Source organism: Rhinolophus hipposideros (genome assembly GCF_964194185.1).
Source record: "Rhinolophus hipposideros genome assembly, chromosome: 16".
Taxonomy (NCBI): domain Eukaryota; kingdom Metazoa; phylum Chordata; class Mammalia; order Chiroptera; family Rhinolophidae; genus Rhinolophus; species Rhinolophus hipposideros.
Genome location: NC_138062.1, coordinates 30,114,420 through 30,137,223, shown reverse-complemented (window position 1 = coordinate 30,137,223; position 22,804 = coordinate 30,114,420). Strand labels below are relative to the sequence as shown.

The 22,804-nt window shown below is 37.0% G+C and overlaps 1 protein-coding gene across 2 annotated transcripts in view; it reads left to right on the top strand.

Annotated features, from left to right (window-relative positions):
• Positions 1 to 22,804, top strand: part of KIF13B (kinesin family member 13B) — a 168,513-nt gene that overhangs the window by 122,565 nt on the left and 23,144 nt on the right. For both annotated transcript variants that reach the window (XM_081076318.1, XM_081076317.1), the window contains exons 33-37: positions 3,412 to 3,564; positions 4,346 to 4,423; positions 5,734 to 5,787; positions 14,727 to 14,838; positions 21,189 to 21,322. In XM_081076318.1, the coding sequence (XP_080932444.1) occupies positions 3,412 to 3,564; positions 4,346 to 4,423; positions 5,734 to 5,787; positions 14,727 to 14,838; positions 21,189 to 21,322 (531 nt within the window). The remainder of the gene's footprint in view (positions 1 to 3,411; positions 3,565 to 4,345; positions 4,424 to 5,733; positions 5,788 to 14,726; positions 14,839 to 21,188; positions 21,323 to 22,804) is intronic.

Here is a 22,804-nt window from a genome sequence, read left to right as displayed (position 1 = left end):
AGCATAGAGATTTAGTGTTTCATTTTGGAGTCAAACAGAAATCTTGTTTATTTTACCTATTACTGAAGTGAACTTAGGTAGGTACTCTGAGCCTAAATAGTTTCATTTATCAGCTGAGGTTAGTGATACCTTCTGAACAGGCTTGTTTTTAAGAATTAAACGAGACAATGTATACAAATTGTTGGTATTATTGCGATTGCTATTATTATTATAGTTGCTATTATTAGTTTATTATTATTTCTCTTTATGAACTTTTTTATGAGATATTTATGAGATATTTATATTTATGATTTTATGAATATCTTTGTGAGATATTCATAGGAATTAAACAAATGGAGCTTAAACTATCCCTGACAGAAGCTTATTGGAGGATGCAGTTTATACATACTTCCTAATATTTAATTCCTGAATTAGACAGATTTATTTATCTGGGCACCGGCACTGCTGGAATTGGAGGCCTTTCTTATAGGGGGAGGAGAAATTAGGGGGTCTAAGAAAAGGAATATGAAAAAGAGAAAGAAGAGCAGTCCCTCTGACACACTCACGGTCCAGAAGTAGGGAGTGAGACTGAACTTTCCTCAGGAGTGAAAAATGGAACGGGAGCTGTGGGGCTGAACACTTCCTCTTAACCACACCTCCAGTATCAGCCTCATTCTCTTCATTTAAGGGCTCAGGATTTATTGATTGATTCCACTGAGTGTCTGAGCAATAGATGGACAATATATATTTTAATACAGAGACCAGTTTTGGGAAGAGTAAAAAGATTACGCTTAGGCTTTGTTTTAGATTTCTTATATTGCAAACGCACATTTTCCTCTCAAAGAATGTCAAATAGTAACTAGTTATTTCCTGGATCTTCAAAGTGTTAGACTTACACAGTAAATATTAACTGTTAAACTATTTAATTTGGAGCCTGCTGAACAAATGTTAAGTCTGTTTTCAGAGTTAGACTACCTGCAAAATCTTGGGTCTATAATAGATTACTCCTTGTATACTTATGTGTTTGATTAGAGACTTACTGTTTATTCTCTGTGTCTGAATGTTTTATATATTTTTCCAGTTGTTTCAGATCTTAACTCTAGAAATGATTTGAATGCAGTTGAGAAACAGCTGCATTCAAAATCTAGTGTATAGGGACAGCTACGTGAGCCATCTTCAGTTCTTCCTTTGTTCTCTTCATCTTCCTCCCGGCCCCCCAACTGGTAGTTTTCTTACCTTCTTTAAAAGTGCTTTTATTTTCAGGTAATATGGTTTTCAAAGGGGAGAAATGTAGGGGAATCAGCTGAAAGATAAGCCTCATGTGATTGGGGTACCTGTTAATAATTAGCGAAACATCTCAGTTTGCAAGCGTTATTTTCACATTATCAAATCCTGATGGTAGAGAAAAAGGAAAAGTGAGACTTGCAGCTTACAGTGTCAGGACTACACTTAGTTTATTTTTTATTTTAAAGCAAAAAGATCCCTTAAGAAGCTAGGTTTTATCATGAAGAAGCCCCGAAAAGTTATTTGTGTTATTTTACAGAAGCTTTGAAGGCTGATGGCAAAATGAAATGGTCAAAGGCCAGAGAGAAACAGGAGATGTTTTTTAAAAAGTAACTAGAATGCTTTCATTGCTAGTAGGAGTATGAAATGATACCAACCGCATTAGAAAATATACACCTGCCCCATGATCCAGTAATTCTACTTCTAAGTTCTTAAGCAAGAAAAACGAAAGCATATATCCATAAAGACTTGCACAAGAATATTCATAGCAACTTAATTCAAAATAACCTAAAACTGGAAACAACCCCAAACATCCATCAACAGATGAATGGCTAAATAAATTGTGGTATATCCATACTTTGGAATCTTAATCCGCTATACAAAGAAATGAACTACTATATAAATAAATCTCAGAGTCATTATGCTGAGTGAAAGAAGCTAGACCTAAAAGGGTATGATTCCATTTATTTAAAATTCTAAAACAAGTGAAGCTAATCTATGGTCCAAGAAATTCTCTTGCCTTGACCAAGGAAGTGTAGCCCATGAATGAACTTCCTGAGGTAACGGAAATGCTTTACCTCTTGATAGTTGTGTGAGTAACATGGATATATGTGTTTCTTAAAACTTTCCCCTTTCTTAAAAATCAGGATGATGTCTATCCCCTTCAGACACCAGAAAGTATTCTCTGTTGAGTGGTAAAAAGAATTAGTGGTGAAAAGAATGCGTGCAATATCAGAAGTCAGGAGACCTAAGTTCTAATCTTAACTTCTTTTGTTAATTATGTAGCTTTCCTCTTTCCTCATCTATAAAATGAGAATTTCTTCTTTTGAGAGTTATTAAAAGGCTCAGATGAATTACTATAGGAGACAAAAGTTTTGCCATCTTTCAAATTCTTCCTTATTTAGTCTGTTCTAATGCTCATTTAAAATTTAAAAAATATTTTTGAGGTTAGAATGTGGCTTACAGTTGATATCTTAAAATTAATTGGCAATTTTTTTCTCCTGAGAGTTGTATAGAAAGATGTTATTTCTTAAAGTTGATGGCATCTTCAGTTGCAGTAGCATATGGATATATATTTTGTAGTTTTTGACATTATTATAACAAGTTTACAAGTAAATAAAGTATCTGATTTTCCCTGAGAAGAGTAATTTGTTATGAAACAAGTTTGCTTGAGGTGATTGAGTACATGAACAAAATCCTTCCCTGGCTTGTGAATATCTGCCCCTGTCAGAGGAGCAGGGAGGGCTCTGCCAGAAAGCACAGTGAGGGAGAATTTGCCGAGCTCCTTCTCTTCTTGGTAGGCTCCCTGCCTTTTGACCTTTGCCCTTCCAGAGTTGTGGATGGAGACCAGTTTTAGAAGCTGCCACATTTTGAACATGTAGTCCGTGATAGGCTGCCTAGTAAAAGTGTTGAAACTCAGCCCTTCTTTCCGCTCTTATTCTCCATACCCATGTCTGCCACCTACTGTAGTTGTTTGGTTACCACCCTTATCTAGCTATCACCCCAGCTCCTCATTCCTCTCTCTTGCCCTTCAAGATACGGTCCTCAAGTATTATTGTGGTGGTTCAATTTCCAGCTAGCCCACCAAATCCTTTCTAACTAATGTTTTTGTTTTCAATGGCAATAGAGGACAGTTTTGTTGAGAATGTGCTCTTTCAGCTACACTATGTTTAAACTAGCCTTTCAAGACAACCTAACATCCATTTATACCGTGATTTCTGTGGGAAATGAGTTTTGAGTTCCAGAAGCTGACTTTAAAATGGAACTTTGAAACGTATCCTATTAGTTCAGTTCAGTACTGTGTGTGTGTGTGTGTGTGTGTGTGTGTGTATGTATGTATTTGTGTGTGTGTATTTGTGTAGATCAAGAAGCATTTATGTTTTCTTCTGCAATGTACTTAATTTTAATACACCACTTTCCATTCTCCAGGATGCCCAGGGAGTTGAGGAACGAGAAACATTAGCAAGAATGGCAACTAATGTTGAAAACACGGCTTCCCCTGACTCAGAAGCTTATATTGAAAAATACCTCAGAAGTGTGCTGGCCGTGGAGAACCTTCTCACGTTAGATCGTCTTCGTCAGGTCAGCCCACAGAGCTGGTAGCCGCAGTACTAACCCAATCTGATTCTGTGTTTGACTTTCTGCAGTTCACAGTACCGTTATGTCTAAACTTTTGAAGTGTCTGTTTAAGTGGAGCATATTAATTTAGCTTAAACCTACCAGTTAAGTCTTTGAAGATATAAAAAGCTACATTTGGAAAGTTACTTTTTCCAAGACAGTACATGGTTATTTAGTTGCCTTGGAGTAATGGAAGAAAATATTTAACTCTTACTGGCTAAAGAATTATTTAAAAAATTCCTTCATACTGGGCAATAATGTTGCTGAAGAAATACGCAGTAATGAGGCACAACGGGCCCCTCCTCGTAGCTGGATATGCCTGCTACAGCCTTAGTGTCTAGAAGGAATAATAGAAATGCCAGCAATAAACCTAGTCCTTAGCGAAACCCTAAAACTCATTTTACCTAGCAATATTGAGACTTTTTTAAAAAAACAAAGATACTGATGAAAAATAAACGTGAATGGTCTAATTTTCACTATCTTTCTCCTGGGACTCACCTCCCAGGAGAGGCCGGCTGCAAAGGGACCATCAGTAGATAAAGAAGAGAATGGTGTAGGTAACCTGCCAGCTGTATCATTAACTGAATATTCTGCAGTGATTGGAATCGGATCATTCTGTCATGTGAAGTAACATGACAGAACTAGGAATGTGTATGTAGACATGTAGCTCAAAGCCCGCTTTTGATAGTATTGCTTTGGAGGTGTGTCTCGAGTAAGGATTTTTCCTCTTTTTTCTGTCTGACAGGAAGTTGCAGTGAAGGAACAGTTGACAGGGAAAGGGAAGCTGAGTAGGAGGAGTATTAGCTCTCCAAATGTGAACAGGGTGAGTACATGCAATCCCCATTTTTGTGCTGTGCTCGCGTTCTCCTTTCCTCCTCTTTCCGTCCTTGGATGTCATTTCTTTGTCTGAACTGATGGCAGTGCCTTCCCTGCCCCTTCTCTTCCCGGTAGGATCTGTGCATACGTCTATCACTGTCCTCACTGGTAATAGGGGAAAGGTACCCATTTAAGTTCCTCTCTAGTTTTTCCCCTTTATCTCTAAGCACCAGTGCCTAGTATAGTGACTGTCGGTGCTCAGTGAGTGTTGAACGAAAACCAACCTAGCCCAGTGCCTAGGGCATCCCTTTTGACTTTTCTGGGCTTAATTTAATTACTTTTAATTGAGAGAAGGCTGGGTGAGGTTTACAAACTGAGTTGCTTCCAGGTCATCCAGGATAGTATAAATGTGTAAAATAAGTTAGGTTTATTTCACTTAAGTATCTTAAGTTTGTTGTTGTTGTTTTAAACATAGATAAATAGTTTATGTGCATGTTAAGCATGCAAATAATTCTTCACAAAGAAATATGCTTGAGGCCCTGTGATTTATCTCGTTTTCTTACTTTTGATAAAGGTGTAGTTATGAGAAATACTATACCTTTGTCTGAACTTTACGCTAAGAAAAAACACAGTATAAGCATTGTGGCAAAGAGTAGCTGTCCCTTAGCCTTAGTGTTTGAGAGACAATAGTGAGTGGTAAGAAGAGTATCAAACCGGAGGGCACATGTGGCCCCTGAGTGACATCACTAACGCTCTGAGACCGAAATATTGGGAACATTCTCAGACATTAAGAAATGTCACTTTAATTCAACGTAAATATCTTCTCATTCCTTCAGAATATGATATATTAAAATGTACTGACGTCTGCAGTGATTTGGTATTTATAATCGTGTGGTTTAAAATGGTTTGAGTGTATACATTTTCTATGAATATCCAGAAAAAGGAGTTGTAAGATCAGGACACCGGTAAGGTACCCAGGGACCTGGTATGCTCTAAATGGAAGGGGATAAACAAAAGGAGTATCTCTTATTTAGGCCCATTTAGTTGCTGTCTCAGTGGAAACTGGGTATCTGATCTTACACAAACCTCCCATCTTAAAATTCTTGATAACTAATTCACTTTAAAAAAAAAAATCTGTGCCTCACAATGTCCCAAGGCCACTAATCTAGTTTGCAACTTTTGTCCTGACAAGCTCTCTGCTACCACCCAACTTTAACATGTGGTCGATTTTTGATTTTCAAAGTCTTGTTTCCAGGACTGTTGATTTATGTACTTTCACACATAAAGGACTAATCCCTCTCGTTATGTCTTGTTCAGCTGTCTGGCAGCCGTCAAGATCTCATTCCATCCTACAGTCTAGGCAGCAACAAGGTAAGCTTTTGTACGTTTTTTGTGTCTTAGACCTATTTCCCATTCAGCTTTCCTTCTCTCAAATATCACGTGCTAGTTTTGTAGGCCAGAAGTTCTCCTGTTCTTCTGTACCTGTGAAATTTATTGGAATGTGTTTAGAGTTCATTTCTTTTTACCTACCAGTTAGAATATGATTTAATAGACCTTCTTATTACTCTACTTTTTAGGGGTTAAAAAACAACTTTGTTGCTTGAGTTTATATTTCTGTTTAAAATGTTCTTCCAATCTGTGTCATAAAAGGGACTTCAAATCGGGTTTTTAATGGTAAAATAGTAATGTAATGATTGAAAATGCATGAGGAATAAGAAGATTATACCCTAAAGTTAATATTATTTGTTAGAAGAAACAAAAATGGGAATAGAAATTTTGTTAGCTGGAATTTATTTACTTGTTAATAAGATTAGCTATTTAATGATAATTATTAAAGCTAAGTGAGATTCATTATACTACTCTTTCTATTATTGTTAGTTATGCTATACTGTTTTTGTATATGTTTGAAGTTTGCCTTATAAAAACAGTAAAGTTGATAAACTTTCATTTTTAGGATCTAGGTTACTAGTAGTTTGCCTGAAATAATAATATATATGTATGTGTATATCCTGTTACTTCAGGCAAACTACTAGTAACCTAGATTATAAAAATGAGTGTGTGTGTGTGTGTGTGTGTGTAAATGTTTATAGATATATAAATTGCTCTCCAACTCATCAATTTACTGGTCATCTACCGTGTCTCTGAAAGTGTGCTAAGGTTTAGTACTCCTTTATACTGGTTCAATAAGTTTGATTAGCTCTTGATAAGCAAAGCATAGGTTGCAATTACCTGAATGAAGCAGAGTTTTTGGAAAATTGTGTCATTATTTTAAAATGTAAATAAGTGAAATATTTTAAGGAAAACCTATTTATAAGGAAAAAACATGACTTTCTGTGTTTTTTGGAAATACATCTAACCCAGATCCTTAATTGTAAGTTTATTGAAAGAAGTGGCCAAATTTTTTTTAGCTTTTCTATTCCCTCCCCCGCCCAGTTTCCTTATGTTTAAATGGAGAAAATAATAGAAAATAATAGTATCTACTTGAAAGAAAAATATTGTGCTTTATCTACTCCAAATAAATAGAATAAAGGAACACATCTGCTCTAATAGAAGTATGGCTAGGTAGAGTAGGAGCCCAAAGCAGGGAGTGGACACTTTTATGTGCATTATGCAAAGATGAAGAGAGGCTGCAGAGAGGAGAAACCCCACAGAAGCTTAACACGGAAAGACGGTAAGGTCCACCCAAAGCAGAGAAGGAACTAAAGCAACAGCATGAACAAAGCGTGGAGGGGTGAAAGAGTTTGCTGTGCTCATGACAGTACACCCAGCGTGAGTTAAAGTTGAGGGCCCCCAGAGAGGCCCTCAGAGAGAGGGGGCCTTCTTTGAGAAGATCTAATGTGTGCCAAGGAGTAAGGGGGAGCATTGGGGAGCCACTGGAGGTGTACCATGCTTAAATTTGAGTTGGAAAGTTTTTTTGTAGCAGTTCACCTAAAGGCCCCTTTTGTTCCTGGCTATGATCCATAAAATTACATTGGAATAATGTATACAGTAAAAATGCATGCAGTTATCAATGCAGAAGTGCGAACACATTTTTAATTGGAGGGTGGAGAGATCAGGTAAGGTTGAAGATTCAGCAGTGTGGGGAGGGAGGAGGAGACTGAGATATGTTAAGGAGACAGAATCTCAGAATTCTGTGGGCATGAAGGATGAGGCTGAGTGAGGGGGGATACGAGGGTGGCACCAGGGTTTCTGGACGATCCTATACAGAGATGAACTGGAGGAGGGCCGGGCTTGGGGAAGAAAATGATGTTCCGTTTTTGCCAGTAGGGTATCTATTGCCAGTTCAAGTGTCTGGAAGCCTGGAGTGAGGAGGTCAGGGCATAGTTGAAATAGTGGGAGGGATTAGGTCACAGAGGTCAGGCCATGAGGGCATGGATGACACGTAGTGGCAAGTACAGGAGCAGAAACTGGCCACGCCACTGAAAGGAAGCCTCAGAGAGGCAAGGAGACCAGGGAGGGAGAATGACTTGGCAACTGAGGGAGGAAGGCGTGAAGAAGGACCCCTTCCAGATTCTTCAGAGACTGTAAAGCGAGAACTGGAAAGACTATTTGGATATGACAGTAAAGAGTTTGTTGGAGACCTTTCCCAGGGCAATTTCTGTGGAGGGTTGGGGTGAAGTTAGAAGTCATTTAAATGAGTACATATAACATTACATATTTGTGTTGCTCCACCAGGACTTCCCCTATTTTAGTCATCTTAATTTCTTGGGGTGCCTGGATAACTTGTTGAAGATGAGGAAAGTCTGATTTCCACCCTCTCCGATTTTGCCGATGTCATGGTGCCATCATAGCGAGAAGGATATGGATCTCGCCACTCTGTTTCAATATGTATTTTAAGTTGTCGTCATACATGTCAAAAAAAGTTAAACACCCTTGTCTCTCATTGCAGCAACTTCCTCAGAATTCGGTCTCCCCTGCTCCTCCCTGACCATAGCCATCCCCACTCTCTGACAGACAGTGGTACTTCCGCACCTGGCAATGATGCTACATTGCCAGGGAAAACGGAAGGGTTTTCCACTTGCCGTTCCAGCTCTGCTCCCCGTTCAGTGTGGACCTATGATTTTTATCTTGTTTGGAACTCTTGGCACCCATGAGCCCTGAAAGGGCACCAGGTGTAACTGGGCTTCAGCCATCGTCTTGTCACTGTCCCATGGGCATCACTTCTCGCTTGTGTCCAGATCTGCAGGTTGAGTGAATGTTTATGTATCAAAATTAGAGACCTTTTGCTTTTCACTAGGGAAAAGGTTAAAATTGTTCTAAGACAGATTATTATGGAAGGACCTGTCTAGTGCATAAGGAAAGTCAGGTAGTAGAGGATTATACCTGTGATGCTAGAAAACAAAGCAAAAAGAATACTAAGCACAGAGGACTTGATCTCAGGCTCACTTCAGCAGGGAGTACAGAGTGGCTTGTCCATTTTTAGATGAGGGGCCCTCAGTAGTTTTATTGTTTAAAGCAGAGCATCTTAAAAGATTTTTAGGGAAAATAAATATTCTTTTTTTTTAAAACTGTTTATTTTTTAAGTGTGTTTTTCCAGGACCCATCAGTTCCAAGTCCAGTAGTTGAAACATTCTTAAAATTATATTTACTTCCATGTGAGAAAAGAAATGTTTCCCCTCCTATCAGCGGCAGTGAACAGAGGTTCTCCCTATGGCCTTTTTAATGAAACAATGAAAAGTATCTTCAAATATGGCATTGCCTTGAATTCAAAGTGTGTTATTAATGCGACCCATACCAGAGTTCCTCAGAATTGGGTAGTGTTTAAACTAACTGACGTACAGATTATATGAGTCCTATTAAACCCCTTTACACAGCAGCAGTGCTTACACACATGTGAAACGACATATATACAAGGGTGTCCACTGTGACATTGTTTATAATGGCAGAAGATTGGAAACAAACTAAACGTCCCTTGGTTTAGTCTGGTTAAGTACATTTTACCCACACCCACATGCACGCGTGCACACACAAATAAATAAGTGGGATGCTATGCAGCTGTAAAAATAATCAGGAACCCCTCCAATTACTAATATGGAAAGGTCACCAGGATATACTTAGTGATTAAAAATGAAGTGCAGAACAGTATGCTGCCATTTGTATTCCAAAAGGGGGGAGGACGAGAGAGAAGTGTGTGTGACTGTTTATGGATTTGCTTCCATATACGTAAAACCTTATGAGGCTCTCTGAGAAACTAATACCATTTTCCATCTGCCTCGGGAGAGGGTAGAAATAGGTGGGGGTAGAGGTAGGCAACTTCTCACTGTATGCTTTTTACATTATTTGGGTTTGGATTCTGTGAACAAATAACCTATTTAAAAATTAAATAAAATGTAAAAATTCTATTCTCTACCCTTTTAAGTAGCTAGAAGTTTTTGTTCTCTTATATGCAGTGGTATGAGAAGATCTTTTGTTGCTTTATCCATAACAATTTGCTCACAAAATCCTAAAGGAAAGATGACTGAAGAAATTGTTTTGGAAAATTTCAGATTCGTGTTTTTTTTTTTTTTTTTTCTTTTCTTTTCTTTTCTTTTCGGGATTCCTGTATTCTTCTGTTGCCAGAGATCCAGGGAGAGGCAGTTCATCCATTAGGTTTTCCTAATGAGCAGGATACATGTGCTGTCCTACTGTCGGAAACTCAGTATGCTTTTTTTTCCCTTGAGAATAAAATGAGTTTTTAAATATAGTTTTTATAAGGTGACAAAATTCGACATTATACTGATTCTTTGGCTCTTCAACTTACCGTTTTGTGAAAGTAACTTCTGAAGTCAGTATGTATGATTGTTTTCTAACATCCCTTGTTACCTGGGCCTAAGACTGAAAACATCGGTCAAAAGAGATGAGGAGTTAAGGCATCTTACTGAATTTAGAACGCTCTGGAATGTGAGGATTTGGAGTCAATTTATATTAGGCCAATAATACAGATAAATATTTGAGGCCTTGTGAGATGTTCTTTTCTCAAGCATGGGACAAGAGGAGAGGAGTAAAAAAATGGCAAAGGTGCTTTGGGCATTCCGTTGACACCACAGAACTTAGCTCAGCTGGACCATCTTGGTTTCTTTGCACAAAAGTATTTAATGTACAAGAGTCGAGTCAGAAATATCATTTTAACCTGGAATTGATGATGCTTAAAATGCTTGAAGATGTCTTCTGAAATAATTGAAAATTATAATTTCATTAGTTACGTCTACTTTGTCAACTTGAAGGGGCCGATTTCTGGGTTCTCTGTTTATGTTCACCTATGGCTATCCCTCTGAGTTTGATTATGAAATCAGAATTACACAGTAAGAATTTGATGCGCTGTGTCTTTCCCTGTGTGACTTCAGAACATTTAGGTTAGTGGAAAGATTGTGTAGACGCAGGGAGAGGCCACAGAGTAGGTTCAGGTCTCCCTTTCTCCTAATTTTCAGTTAATATCATGGCAAAGATCGGTCAGTTGGGAGCAGCGTGACACTGAAAGCTGTGGCAGGAAGGCAGGAACAGAGAGCTTGGTAGGATTAGGGCCGTTAGAGAGGGGAGAGGAAAACAATCTCACACTTGGGCCTGTAACGCTTCCAATTCAGCCAGCCGTATTTTGCATTCCTTTATTTATCAAGGCTTGCTACATATTAAAATTGGAATTGTTTTCCTGAGCTCCATCAAAATTGAATTTGATTAACTACTCCCAACTTCTAAATATACCTTAGGGGCTAAAAAAAAAAAATCACTCTTGATAAGCTTTTCAATTAAAAATATAAACTATCCCTAGTCACAGTGATGTTATTTACTCTAACTGGATATTTCACCCTGTTCATAAGGCAATTCTTTTATAGACCTACTGAAAACTTAGTAAACTTTTTTATGACCAGTCTACCAAGATGGACTCATGTTTAGGTGGAGAATTATTTTCAGCACATTGTTTTTCCATCTAAAAATTGGCTGTGCATTGAGCTCTTTTGCAATGCAAAGAACATTGTCAACATAAAAACACTGGGTTTTCTAAAGCCCTTTTAGATGGAATTATGTTTTTTAATAAGTTAATAAGATAATGTGCTTGTCATCTTCGGATTGGAGTTTTTGATGAAATTAGAAGCAGCCAGAAGCCTAGATGGCTATACAGGTAACAAAACTGTATTGTGTGTTTTGGCCACATCCCCTTCCCCAAAACTACTGTTAGCTCGTGTGGCCCTGGGAAGGGCCAATGCCAAGTGTGAGGACTTTGTTAGCTGCGTTAGAAGCCATCTTTGGGCCTGGAACGTCTCTGGCACTTCTTTTGATGTACCTCTTTGTTACTTTCCTGATGAAAAACAGAACTCTTTGTGGAAAACTCAGAGAATCTGTGTCTCGTAGAGGACCCTCACAGGAAACCTGAGGCTGCACGGGGAGGGGCGGGGGGACCAAACCAGATCCTCAGGTCAGCTGAGAGCCTCCAGTGTTTTTCCCTGTGCCTGTAAGCATGTGCTAGCTACAAATGATCACTGTCGTGAGTAGCGTTGTTTCCTTGAATCCAGCCTGTGAGGACACATCCTCTGTAATACATGTGTGGCTAGTGTAGGGATCCACAATAATACCCGAGTTTTCTCTCTCGTCTCTCCTCATCTAGGCTGATTCTGAAGTTTGATAGACAGGCAGAATGTTAGAAACAGATCACAGATTTATCTTTTTAGATTTTAGGTAATGGAGTATAGATAACTGTGGTAGAAGTTAAAAAAAAAAAGCAGCAGCAGCCACATTCTCACTTTGAGAGCTGAGCTCACAAGAGAGCAGAAAGGTCAGGGTCTGGCCAAATGGTTTTTATTAATTGTCCTGAGTTCCTCTCCCTCTAAAGTATCTTTAATTGGGATGCTTTCCCCACCTCCCAACTTTTCAGTACAGGGTGATGACTCTGGAACAGCCAAACATGTAAAATTAATTGTAAAGACACTAATTGCCTTGTCCCCGGGGGTGGGGGGCAGTGTACATGGTGTAGCTAGACCCTGAACCACAGGTTTATTTTCTGGCAAGAGAATGGGACATGTACTGCTTGAGAAAAAGAATATAATGAATGATTTCAGTAGAGTGTTTCCCCAGAGATCTGTGGGTGTCAGAGAGAGGAGCGAGGAATGTGGTACCCAGTTCATTATCCAAATTTGTTGTTCCCTGTGAAGCAGAGCTTGTTCTGTCTCAGAGTGATTTGAGACGCTCTGTGTCCTCGTCTCTGGTCACCGAGACCTGGGAACAGTTAGCATACGTGACTCCTCAAGGTTAAGATGACGGTTACGATAGGTGGATGAAGTGAAATGTGTCACCATTTGTCATTATCTGATAAGGCTAGCAGTCTGGCTAAAGCGGTGTGTGAGTACTGTGTGCACCCTTTCAAATGTTCTCACTTGAGCTATTTGAATATATGAGACAGTAAGAGTTATTACTTTCATTCTGATTTGGTAGTAACATTGTGTTTGGGAGTGCCAACTGGGAAAAATCACTCGGGAAGCTCGCAGAGCCCCGAGTGTGCCTTGGGGAAGAGGTGACACCTACATTATTTGTCATTGGACCATTATACCCCACCAAACAGCTGAGGTGCCGACTCCAAATCAGCTACTCAGTTTTCCAAAGGGACAGAGTGCCATTCCGTCAGCTGCCAAGCAAGGAAGGAAAATCTAAAATATGAAAATAAATGTATTCTCACATTGAGTAAGTTGTCTTCAAACTAGCCTCGCAGGAACTTAACACTGCCAACCAAGCACGAGGCTTTTGAAGCCCCAAGGGTTATTGACCTTAGTGTTCACCCACCTGAGTGTGATGTCCCAGAATACACAGAGCCGCTTCCCAGACAGAGAATGCCATTTAAATGCAAACAACATTAATGAAACATTAACGTATGTAAATCAGTGTGTGATTCATAGTAACACAAATGCTCCTGCAGTGAAGTATTTCAAAATTCATGGCTTCCCAAACCTTCTCTTCATGTCTCTTTTGTTTCCTTGCTTCCTAATGCTAAACACCATACCATTTAAAGAAAAAAAATCAAGTGCTGAGAGAGTTCCTAGGGCAAAGTGTTCTCTAAGGTAAACAGGATCCAGATCACTTAGAGCTCATTGATTTTATGATCAGTACTTAGGTTGCTGTTGAAAGCAAATAGGTTTCCAATCCGTATCTGAAACGTAAGAGGCCTTTCCACCTCAATCTGTCTTCTGGAGCGGTGAAGAGCTCGCTTTGCAGGCGATTACTAATGAAAACTCGCTTAGTCGTGGCGGTCACTCATCTGTGCAATACTATAAGATGCCATTATTTAACTCTAGTGAAAAAGAAGTCAGAGTGATTAACAGAGGATCAAATGGAAACTTAAAGTGTTTGAAAGATTTGCGTCTCATCTCCATTACTGGTTTGTGTACTTGTAACATTTGGTTGGGATTTATTTCTTTCCAAGATGGGACTAATGTTAAAAGTGCTTTGATGGTATCACCATTTTTATGGCTCACCACAAGTTCTAGAATGGTAAATTAATCGGTGATCTACCGTGTTTCCCCGAAAGTAAGACCTAGCTGGATAATCAGCTGTAATGTGTCTTTGGAGTAAACATTAATACCCACCTGGGTCGTATATTAATCTTTGCTCCAAAAGATGCCTTAGAGCTGATTGTCCGGCTAGGTCTCATTTTCGGGGAAACACGGTAGCTGGCATTGTTTTGGTATTACCCAATGAAATCTCTTTAATGGGAATTTACAAAATAAGTTGAGAGTGCAATAAAACTTGTTAATTCAGACTTCCATTATTGGGAACTTGGGATTGCTTGGTTTGGACTTAACTGGAACTTATCTTTAATGTCTACTTAAAATGAGAAGTGTGGTAATATACTGTTCTACAGTTTTTCCTGTAGTGAACAATATGTGAATGGATGGAAAGATACACTCCTGGAGAGGAGAGAAGAGACAGCTGACACCACTAGGGTTTCAGTTGAGAATCTGAAGTGAAAAATGGTTGTCTTGAGGCAGAAGAGCCAAAACAGCCCAAGAAGCAGAATGCAGGGAGAATTTCAGAAGGAATGTGTTACTATATCTGTATTTTGTGGGAAGCAATATGATGTAGTATGAAGAATGTTAGGATGGAACTGAGGGACCATCAGTGGTAAACTGGAGGGAAATCCAAATGTGAGGTGGTATTATTATTATTAGGGAAGTTAGTAATACAAAGAAGATTAAAAAGTACAAGAGGAAAAGTACTTATGTAATCAAATCGATCATGTCCTATAAAAGGAAGAAAGCTTTGGTAATGTATAACAGTCTTAAGTGTCTTTAGTTTTTTTTTGTTAAATGATTGATTTGGATCAAAATTTCCGATGTTGTCCTGCATAGGGTCGATGGGAAAGTCAGCAGGATGTATCTCAAACCGAAGTTTCCAGAGGAGTAGCTCCCGTGGCCCCATCCTTCCCTGGTTGTCCCCAAAATAACCATTCTCCTGATCCAGGTAACTTATATTTTCATTTGTCAATCACTGTCATGAAATTTGAACAGCTTTCAGAAATAGTTTCAATCAGGATTTCCTACCAGGTAACCACTGTCCTACTAGTTAAAGCCCATCTGAATTTTCCTCTTTCTTGTCTTGACATGTTGAGTTATATTGATTTTTGAATGTTGAATTTGTCTTGCATTCCTGTGATAAATCCCCCTGGATCATCATGTGTTTGTTATACTTTGTATTTGCTTGATTCCATTTGCTGATATTTTGTTAAGGATTTTTGTGCATATGTTCTATGATGGGTATCTAGCTGTACTTTTCTCACAACAATGTCTTAGGTTTTGGTATCGTGATTATGTTGACCTCATAAAATGACTTCGGAATTTTTTCCTCATCTTTTTTTTCTGAAAAGGTTTATGTAAGCTTGGTATTATTACTTCTTCCTTCAGTGTTTGACAGGATTCACCAGTGACACTATTTGGGTCTGGAATTTTCTCTGTAGGAACATTTTAAATTATGACTTCAGTTTCTTTAATGTAGGGTTACTTAACTTTTTGTGTTTCCTTATGAAACAGTTTTCATAAATTATGTTTTTCAGGGATTTTCTATTTCATCTGAATTAACACATTTATTTTCATAATTGTTACAGTGTTCCCTATTGCCCTTTTAATGGGATCTGTTTTGATATTCTTTTTTTTTATTCTCATATAGATAACTTTTGTTTTCTTTCTGTGTTTCTTGAATACTTTTGAGACAGGTTTATCGGTTTTCATAGTCTTCTCACAGAACCAACATTTGGTTTTATTTTCTCTTTCATTGCTTTCTGTTATTTCTGTCTGCATTTCACATTTTTGCATGTTGTGCTTTCATTGTCATTATATTCAACATATTTTCTGATGTCCCTCTGATTTATTCTGTGAGCCATGGATTATTGAGCATGTGAATTCATTTTCATATAGTGTGGGGAGGTCTTATTAATTTTTTAATTTAATTTCATTATCAGAGAAAAGACTTGCAGTCTTTTGAAATTTTTTGAGACTGTGCTGTATATCTTGGTGAACATTCTGTGTGCAGTGAAAAGAATGTCTATTCTGTTTTGGAACATAATGTTCTGGATATATCAATTAGGTCAAGGTGGTTGATAACCTTGTTCAAATCTTTTGTATCCTTACTGATTTTTTCCCCCTATTCTATCAATCACTGATAGTGGGCATTGAATCTCCAAATATGATTGGAAATTGTCTATTTTTCCCTTAATACCAGTTTTTGCATCATTCACTTAGAAACTCTGTTATTAGGTATACAGAGGGTACCCAAAAAATGTATACACATTTTAAGAAAGGAAAAAACTGTATTAAAATTGTAATAATATATACTGATAACAAAAGATGAATACAAGTCATATGTACACATGTTTTTGGCACGCATGGTATATACATTTAGGATTGTTATTTTTTCCTGATTAAGTCGTATTTCTCATAATGAAATGTCGCTTTATATCTCTGGTAATATTTTGAAATATCTCTTGCTTGATATTACTGCAGCCACATCAACTCTCTTTTGCTTATTGTTTGCATGGCGTATCTTGTTCTCAGTCTTTTAAATTTTAGCCTGTATTTGTCTTTAAATTAAAAGTGATTGTCTTGTATGAAGCATATAGTAAGGGATAGCTTTTTAAAAAAATCTAGTCTGACAATTTCTTCCTTTTCATTGGCATGTTTAATTCTTTTATATCTAATATTATTATGTCTGCCTCGGTGCTGTTGGTTTCTATTTGGCTTTTCTATTTTTTGCTTTTTTTCTTTTCACTGTGGCTTCTCTTTGCCTCCTTTTGGTTTAATGGAAAAGTATTTTTTAGTGTTTGATTTTATTTCCTCTTTTGGCTTTTGCATATACCTGTATTTATTTGCTTACTTATTGAAGTCTTATTTTGAGGACTATAGTAAGTATCCTTATCACAGTCTACAAATTAATATCAGTTCCTCCTGCACACATAGAAGAGCCTTGCAACAGTATAATTCCATTTATCTGATCCGCCACACTGCCTTTATTTTGTATCGTTGTTGTATTTTTTTAGATGTTATGAACCCATTTTGCAGTATTACTCTTTTTGCTTTAAAATTGCCACTTTTGAGGAAATTAAGAGACTATGGATAATCTTTCCTCTTTTCCTTCATATTTATTATTTCTGGCACTATCCAACCTTCCAGAATATCTTATATTCATCTGATATCATTTCTCTTTCGCTGGAAGACTATCCTGTATTATTTCTTACTGTGCAGTTCTCCTGGAGAACAATGTTCTCCAGTTTGAGAATATCTTTTTTTCACCTTTTTTTCCCTTAAAGGATAGTTTCTCTAGATAGAGAATTCTGGGTTGATAGTTTGTTTCTTTTAACACATCAAAGATGTTACATTATTTTTTAGACTCCTTTATTTAAAAAATTTTTTATTTTTTAATTAAAGTTTATGGGGGTGACAATGGTTAGTAAAGTTACATAGGTTTCAGGTGTACAATTCTGTATTACATTATCTATATATCACATTGTGTGTTCACCACCCAGAGTCAGTTCTCCCATCACCATATATTTGACCCCCTTTACTCTCTTCTACCATCTCCCCTCCCCCTTACCCTTTGGTAACCACTAAGCTATTGTCTGTGTCTATGAGTTTTTGTTTCTTCATTTGTTTGTCTTGTTCCTTTGTTGTTTTCAGTTTTATATCCCACATATCAGTGAAATCGTATGGTTCTTGACTTTTTCTGTCTGATTTATTTTGCTTAGCATAATAATCTCAAGATCCATCCATGTTGTTGCAAATGGCACTATTTTATTTTTCTTATGGCAGAATAGTATTCCATTGTGTATCAATACCACATCTTCTTTATCCAGTCTTTTATTGAAAGACATTGGTTGTTTCCATGTCTTGGCCACCGTAAATAGAGCTGCAGTGAACATTGGAGCATATATATCTTTACGGGTGAATGTTTTCAGATTTTTTGGATATATACGAGGACAGGGATTGCTGTGTGGAGGTTCCTCAAAAAAATTAAGAATAGAATTACCATATGGCCCAGCAGTCCAACTCCTTCTTTTCTGATGAGAATTCAGCCTTCATTTCTGTCACCTTTCCCCTACATGTAATGTGTCTTTGTTTACTTTGTTTGCTTTCAAAATTTTCTCATTATTATGATTATTATTATTATTGTTAGTAATTGTTCAATGATATGCTTAGATATAGTTTTCTTAGAATTTATCTTGCTTGGGTTTCACCAATGTTCTTTCATCTGTAAGATGAAGTTTTACAACAAATTTGGGAAATTAAATTTTTACCCACTCTCCTTGTCTCTTTGTAATCCTGAGAACCTAGAATCTAATTACATGTATGTTGGATTGTTTAATATTGCTCAGGTCACCGAAGCGCTATTCTTTTTTAGCTTTCAGTTTTCTTATTTCTTTCGGTTGGGCAATTTTTTACTATTTTTTTGTCATTTCTAGTCTCCTGTTCAGCACACCCAGGGAATTTTTTATTTCAGTTATTCTTCTTTGCAGTTATAGAATTTCTACTTCTTTTTTAATAGTTTTAATTTCTCTGCTGATATTCCCTGTATGTATATTTGTTAAGACCGTAGTCTTCTTTATAAAAGAAGCTTCTGTTTTTATAAAGAAGCTGCTTCTTTATAAAAAAGAAGCTTCTTTAAAGTTTTTATCTGCTAACTCCAGCACCGGGACCATCTCATGTTCTATGTCTGTTGAGTGCTTTTATCTTGACGATGGGTCCTTTTTAGTGAGTTTTGACAAATGTATTTACCCATGTGTATTATAACTTATACCCCAGTCAAGATATAGAAGATTTATGTGACTCCAGTTACTCCGCCCAGTCAACCAATGTTCTGATTTCAGATTAGTTTTGCCTGTTTTACAATTTCATATAAATGATGTTATACAAATATATTCTTTTTGTGTTTGGTTTCTTTTGCTCAACATATCTGTTCAAGTCATCCAGGCTGCTGCATGCATCAGTAATTTATTCTTTTTTATTGATGAGAAATATTTTATTATCACAATTGAATTTATCACAGTTTTTAATCAGTTTTAGTTATGGGCATTTGGTTTGTTTCCAGTTTTTGGCTACTGTGAACAAAGCTTGTTCTTATGTAAGTCTTTCTGTGAACATTTCTTTTGAGTACATACCTGAAAGTGAAATTGCTGGACCATAGAGTACCACCTTGTTTTAAAATTCTGTAAATATGTTGTTGTTTTTTAAGAATATATAATCAATGCTTACTTGCTTTACATACTCGTATTTACTACTTTGCTTTGGTCGTTATTGCTTCTTGTACCCCACACCATTCTTCTGAGTTTAGTCTCTTTTTTGGTGAATTATATCCATCATTAGTGCTTTTAGCAATCACATTTTAGTGAAAAACTATTTCTTTTATATGTTAGAAGTTTTTATTTTGCTCTCACTTGGAATCCTTTCAGAATGGAAAATACAAAACATACAAAGTGGAAGGAGTAATATAATGTGCCCTCCAGTACCCCCTCCTGATTTCAGAATGATCAGTTCATCACCAGTCTTATTTATCTGCACTTCCACTACTGCGCCACACCCTCTCATGACAGACAATTTTGAAGCAAATCCCAGATATTATTTTATCTGTAAATATTTGTACATGTATCTCTAAAGCAATACCCACAATACCATTTTACTCCTAAGAAAAATTAAAAATAATTCCTGCATATCATCAAGCATCTTGTTAGAGTTTAGATTTCTCTGAGTGATCAAAAATATCTTTTATGTATTTTGAATGAAAATCCAAGTAAGTTTCATACAATGTGGTTAGTTGGTATTTGTCTTAAGTCTATTTAATCTATGTGTTCCTCTCCATCTTTTCTCCATTGCATTGTATTTGTTGAAGAGACCAGGTTTTTGTACAGTCGACTGTACAGTCTTATTTTTGCTGGTTACATCCCCATGAGGTTGTTTAAACAGGATTTTCTGTCCCCAGTATTTTCCATAAATTAGTAGTTAGATCTGTATCCTTGGTCAGATTCAGGCCAATTAGAAGGAGGTGTGGGACGTAGGATAAACGAATGGGTAGTTTTTGGTACTTCCTCAGGAGACACAGCATGTCTGATTGTCTCTCTTTGTGATATATGCAGACTTTGATTGATTATTTACTAGATTTTTATTTAATTAGGAGTCATCTTTACTCTGGAATGTTAGATTGTTCCTAAATTTTTTTTCTCATCATTTAGATGATTATATCTTCTGCTTCTTTATTCATCTTAAACTTATTTTCTGTTTGTCTCTTTTTTTCTTCTGTTTGTTTCTGTCTTCCCTATTTTTGCCACCTTGTAAATTGTTTAACTTTTTTAACTTAGTTTTACCGTGTCACTTGATAGCTATCTCTTTGCTTTATATTTTTAGCGATTGCTCTTCTGATTACAAAACAGCCTTACCTTTTCATAGTTCATCAGAGTTAATATGACTCTACTTTGTGTAAAATGTAGAAACCTTACAGCTGTGTAAGTCCATGTACCAACTGTCTTGCCAGTGAAATTTGAGTCGTTCCAGGGTCAGTGTGGAGTAGAGACAGGGGCGTGGCTGTGCCCTTCTGTTCAGGAAGTGCCTCCTACAAACCCCTCAAGTTGTCTCGCTTTTTTAAAAGAAGTGTTATGAGTATACAGTGTTTTATCATTTATGACTTGGATTAGATTTTTCGAAAAATTTAGTTTTATTCACGAAGGGGAAAGAAATCTTATATCATAGGCATTATCTGCATGTCTGATCCAGGCTTTGGTAATGAAGAGCAGCTAAGAACATTGTTGGTTCAGGGCTTGTGTCCCTCGCTTGTAAAAACAACTAAAACACCACTCTTTTCGTGAAAGGTCAGTTTCATCATCTTCATGCAGTAAATAGCATGAAAAATTAAAGTTGAATAATACGCAGTCCCTGAAGAGTTTAAAGTCTAGATGGAATGCTATCCATATGTGTCATCAGTTATGTGATTCAAAAATGAGAAACCTTATTTTATTCTAGGGTAGAAGTTAGAACTTGAACCAGTTAGTAACTAGGACTGGGGTTGGATTACCTTCTGCATACCAATAGGAACCGTGGATATTAGAACATTTTAGAAGTACCCCACTTCCTCCTATTTATTCAGAAAAGGAAACACCATTGTGTGTGAGGGTAACTATAATAATACTATGTTTTTTAATACTGATTTTTAAGTATACTTTTTTAATCTGTATTTTTAGATTTGCTTACAAATGATATTTGGCAAATTTACAGTAAAGAAAATGTCTGTTGCAACTGTTTTTGCCTTATCTCTTTTCCCTTCGGTATTTTTGACAGGACTTAGTAGCCTTGCGGCCTCCTACTTGAATCCAGTAAAATCCTTTGTGCCACAGATGCCAAAGCTGCTGAAGTCTCTCTTCCCTGTTCGCGACGAAAAAAGGGGCAAGCAGTCATCTCCCTTTGCACATCAGGTAAAAGCATCAAAAAGCAACAGGGAACGTTTTTCAAAATAGATTGCTGGCAAAATGGTGCTCTGTGTTGCCCTGAAGCTGGAGGGAGGGGGGTAGAAAGCAACAATGGGGGGCGTTAGAACTGGGCTTTTAGACCTGGTAAAAGCTTGTGATAATTTCTCTTCCACTCTCTTCAGAGATAACAGAGCTGTTTAAACTTATTGACACTCTCAATCCTTCTTGCTTTTAAAAAATGCTAAGTACGCTACTAATGTGATTTATGGTAATACCACTTAGAGCAACAATAGTAAAATTTATGAAGTGCACTTAGTGTTGTTTGTGTATTGCCAAACAGAAAATGCAATTCTATTTTTAATTCTTGATTTCATTTCTTATTTCAATTTCATATCATTGCTGTCTTTCCCTCTCAACCTCTTTTTCCTCTACTGTGGTTTATCTGTTCTTTCATTTATAATATTAAAAGTGATCATTTGTCTTATTTCCCCTTTTTCTTAAAACTCCACCTGGCCTTAGAATAAGTTTTGGAGAAAATATTAAAGGGTTTTCCAAATAATCAGGAAACTGCTCCTATGAGACGGTGAGTGGGAAGCCTGGTAGAAATGCAATTTCTAGACTTCTAAAGGTGTGAATTCAGCAGAAAATGATAAATGAGGATTTATTTATACTCATTCAAAAACACATACAGTGCAAGTTCAGTTGTTGAAATAGGTCTTTTGACATCAACTTCTCCACATTCACTAAAACATTCAAGTTACAGAAATGCAGGTGAGCCCTTGTCTGAGAACTTAACTATTTAAAATAATTTCTAAGTTTATGAATGCATGTGCAAGGGTGATGGTGTTAGTTTTGTAAGACTGCTGCGCAGATATATAATTTTTCAATCTCGTATTATATAAGCATACATGTACTCACATTGGATGAAAACATTGTGATCTTGGAAATGTTTCGACTAAATTTAACCAGGCGTATAACGGATGCTTGAAAGTTATCAAAATGAATCTGTGACCGTGAGAGCTAAAAGAAATAGCAAGTCTAATACTTGGTGGGGGTTGGGGTGGGCAAAAATGATTTTTCCAAGGGTTTGTTAGATATTATTCTGTTCTAAACTTCCACATTGTTATTTTGCAAAGTATGATTCATGGACTGTGTCAGAATTTCCATGGTAACTTTTAAAAGACCGTACCAAAAAAAAAACACCAAAAACCACCTGATCTCATAATCCATACCCCACCTGGGGGCACCTTATAATCTGAATTTATGAGCAGCCGAGGTGATTCTTACTCACATTAAAGTTTGATAACCACTGTTTTTCAATTGCTGTTTGGTGAAGACAGTTATATACGTTAAAGGAAATTGGAATGGCATTAGAAGTCATTGAATCGACCTGCAGTAGTTACAATTATTTTTTAAAGCTACTCTGAGTTTTTGATGTAGCAAGTCGAATCACCTGCTACAATAAGAAATTGTTTTTACTGTTTTGAT